The following is a 3,201-nucleotide window of genomic DNA, read 5'->3' as shown; positions in this document are numbered from 1 at the left end:
GAGAGGCCCACATACCGCAAAAAAAAAAAAAAGGCGGGGGGGCAATCAGGCCAGACAGAGAAGTGTCAGTGTAAAAATGTATACTGCGTCCAAATCTTGGTGCCTCCATCTTCTGGCCATGGAATGGCTGTAGCTCTTTGCACAAGTTTCCAAGGAGGAGGAACAGGGAGGCGGCATCACACCAGGATCAGCAGAGGCCTGATCTGGGCAAGGTGGCTGCAGCGTGGGAGACCTCCGGCTGGTCATTCAGCCACGCGGCCACCATTTTCTCCCGCATCCATCCACCAAGCCACCAAGCACACAGTGCGACATCCACCATTCCAGGCACACCTCGCCAGTGGGAGCAGAAACCCCCAAACCCCGCGCCCCCAGTTTAGTTAATCTTAAGGCAGGGGTGGGATAGTTATAGTCTTAATGGCAAAAGCCCCAAAGCTGTATCTTCATGATGAGACTAAAGCAGTTTCCTACAATTCTCAACTGATTAGTATCATTTTGTCTATATAATCTTACACTTATTATAGTGTTACCTGACAGTTGGCAGTTAAATGTATGAATAATTATTGTAGTACCGACTTTTGCATAAGACTTAAAAATAATAAGTATACTTTCCATTTTTAAGTATAAAGTTTTCCATTTTGAAAATACTTTTGTCTTTTGTTTCAGGTTATGCCAGGGTCTAGAGTGGATGACCTCCCGGATTGGTGTGAGATAACTTTTTGCTCGAAAGAGACTCTCTATTTATTCTGTGACATGAACATTTTTCCTAGTACCTTTGGCTGCTAAGGCAGCAGCATGTTTAATTTATAACAACACAAACCTCTGTGAGCAACACTTGAATCAAGTGCAGCTGAACTGGAACATAAAAGATTTTTTCTTAACTTTTTTTTTAATGCACTAATCTTCAGTTGGATGAACATAATGTATAACTATTTTCAGCAACAGAATTCTTCTGACTGCTTATTCTAATTATTCAACGACCGCCTTGTAGGAAATGTTTAACATGTTTAATGTTTTCTGAAGTATTGTAATAACTTTAATGATCAGTTTCTTTCATTTCTTGACTGTCCCCTCCCCCCACCAGATAATTACTGGCTTGACAGAGCAGTAGTGGAAATTATCAGGTACTGTTTGCAAACTTACCCAGCACTAAATATTTGCTCCCTCTGTAAACTACTTATCTTTTGGGCAGAACTTATTGTAAATGAGAAAGAAATATGCCTAGAAGATATATATTTAAGGGGGAGGATGAAACATCATGAGAACTGCCTTTAAATGAGTTAATTTCCCCCACATTATTGCAAGGCATGGAACAATTTTAAGTTTCTATTAGCATGGAAATTAAGTAGGCTATTTATCTAAAAGAATTAAGTTCACTTTTCTGCCTGCAGCACAGGATTAGTTTTGGTTAAAAACGAATCAAAATAAAATATTTATTTCAAAGCCCAACTTTGATAGTAAATATTTTGAATAAATCTGGTATTTTTAAGAATGTCACATTTATTCAATGCATATATAACAATTGGAAGTTACTAAAGCAAACCAGCACTAAAATTAAAACAAGACACTTGGAATATATTTTACTATCAATTGCAAACAACTTTATTATCAGCAAAAATTTCAACTATTCCATTTGCAAGGGGCACTGCACCTGCTTTGGGCAATAGTTAAAGCAGGAATACAGTTCATTTTATTTCTTAGAATTTGAAATTGTGTCTATTACAGCATTTCTATCACCAGCAGTATATTACTTAAAAAACCATATGGCTTTCCTTGAATTTGTTAGAGGTTGTAGTGTAATAGGCTTGAAACAACTGACATTTGTATAATTATGCCTCATGTTCTAAGATCTTTTGCTGGATAATAGGAAACTGCTGAATTTAATCATGGCTTTTAGAATATTACTATGAAACTCAAGTTTAATACACTAACAACTTAAAAATTTTTAAATAGTTAAAAACTCATAATCTATCAAAAGTATACTTATTGGATAGCATTAAAACATTTTCAAGGCAGTCGTCTAATATGAACAATAATCTAAATAGTGCATACCTTAAGAGGGAGGACAGGTATTGTAATTTTGATCCTCTTTATTTCAAATGTGTGATTTTGCTATTATGAAAGGGATAAAACACATACATAGAGAATAATACTTTATTTTTGCAGTATTTTTCTTTCATCTGGGTCAAAAATAGGATTCAGTGTTCATAAGAACATCAGTACCTGTTCAAAAGTGATACTTTAATTTTAATATTTTTTATCGTAAGTTGGTTTAAATTTTGCTGTTTTCAGTTATACTTGATTTATTATATTTGGTCTAATTAATTTAGTTGAATGTGGTAGCATTTTTCTGATTTCTGTTTAGTGGTAGCACACCCTGGAACTGGAAATGACCAGAGGAAAGCTTTCTGGGCTTTGGGAGGCACTTGTTCATTAACCTTGTTCTGAACCTTTTTCTTAGTGATTCTATACCAGGTAGAGGATAAATTTTGTTTTTAATACAATGCATAATCAAGAACATGAGAGAAAAGCAGACATGAATCAATATGGATGCTTTGTGTTGTGTATGTGGTGGTGGGGCAGGAGAAATTATGATAGCACACTTTGCCAGAATTTCTATCTTGGTTGTATAGTTCAGCCATGAATACTGAGGATAATTCTCTGAATTCTGTCCTGAGAAAAATCATATTTAATATTCCTGTATTCTTATTATGAAATCTTTCTTGTATCTAATAAGATTGGCTGGCTCCATTTTCTTCTGTCAAATTATATGGTTATTTTTTTATATTACCGCATCAGCATTATATTGAAAGTGTTAATAGTTGATTGTATTTTGTCAACTACTAGTATAAACTCAAGTTTTCAATTTGATTTTTAAAATACAATTTATTTTATTTTCTAAATCCTTTTTGAAAAACTGTTGTTTTGGGATTAGAAATAATTTATGTTAGCTGTGTGTTGAAGATGAAATCAACATCCAACTAGGTTTTGTGCCAACGATTGGGAAAAGTTCAATTAGGAAATTCATGTAAGACTTTTTAAAAAAGTATTTTACAGGTTCTCATTAGATATTTCCTCTTACAGTAATATGAAAACTGATTACCCTTTACTCCAAGAGAATGTTTTGACTCAAGCACGTACCTAGCACTAAAGCATTGATTCTGACATTTATTGAAAATCAACCAGCTATAAGATATTGTCTGA

General features: G+C 34.3%; 1 protein-coding gene across 1 annotated transcript in view; it reads left to right on the top strand.

The window, feature by feature from the left end:
* The window catches only part of ARL5B (ARF like GTPase 5B), a 9,570-nt gene extending 8,858 nt beyond the window's left edge, over window positions 1–712 (top strand). The window contains exon 5 of the mRNA XM_007447299.1: window positions 664–712. Within this exon, the coding sequence (XP_007447361.1) occupies window positions 664–712 (49 nt within the window). The remainder of the gene's footprint in view (window positions 1–663) is intronic.
* Window positions 713–3,201: the final 2,489 nt, after the last annotated feature.

Source organism: Lipotes vexillifer, unplaced genomic scaffold, assembly GCF_000442215.2.
Source record: "Lipotes vexillifer unplaced genomic scaffold, Lipotes_vexillifer_v1.1 scaffold297, whole genome shotgun sequence".
Classification (NCBI taxonomy): Eukaryota; Metazoa; Chordata; class Mammalia; order Artiodactyla; family Lipotidae; genus Lipotes; species Lipotes vexillifer.
The sequence above is the reverse complement of the archived record's forward strand: the minus strand, read 5'-3'. Positions and strand labels throughout refer to the sequence as shown.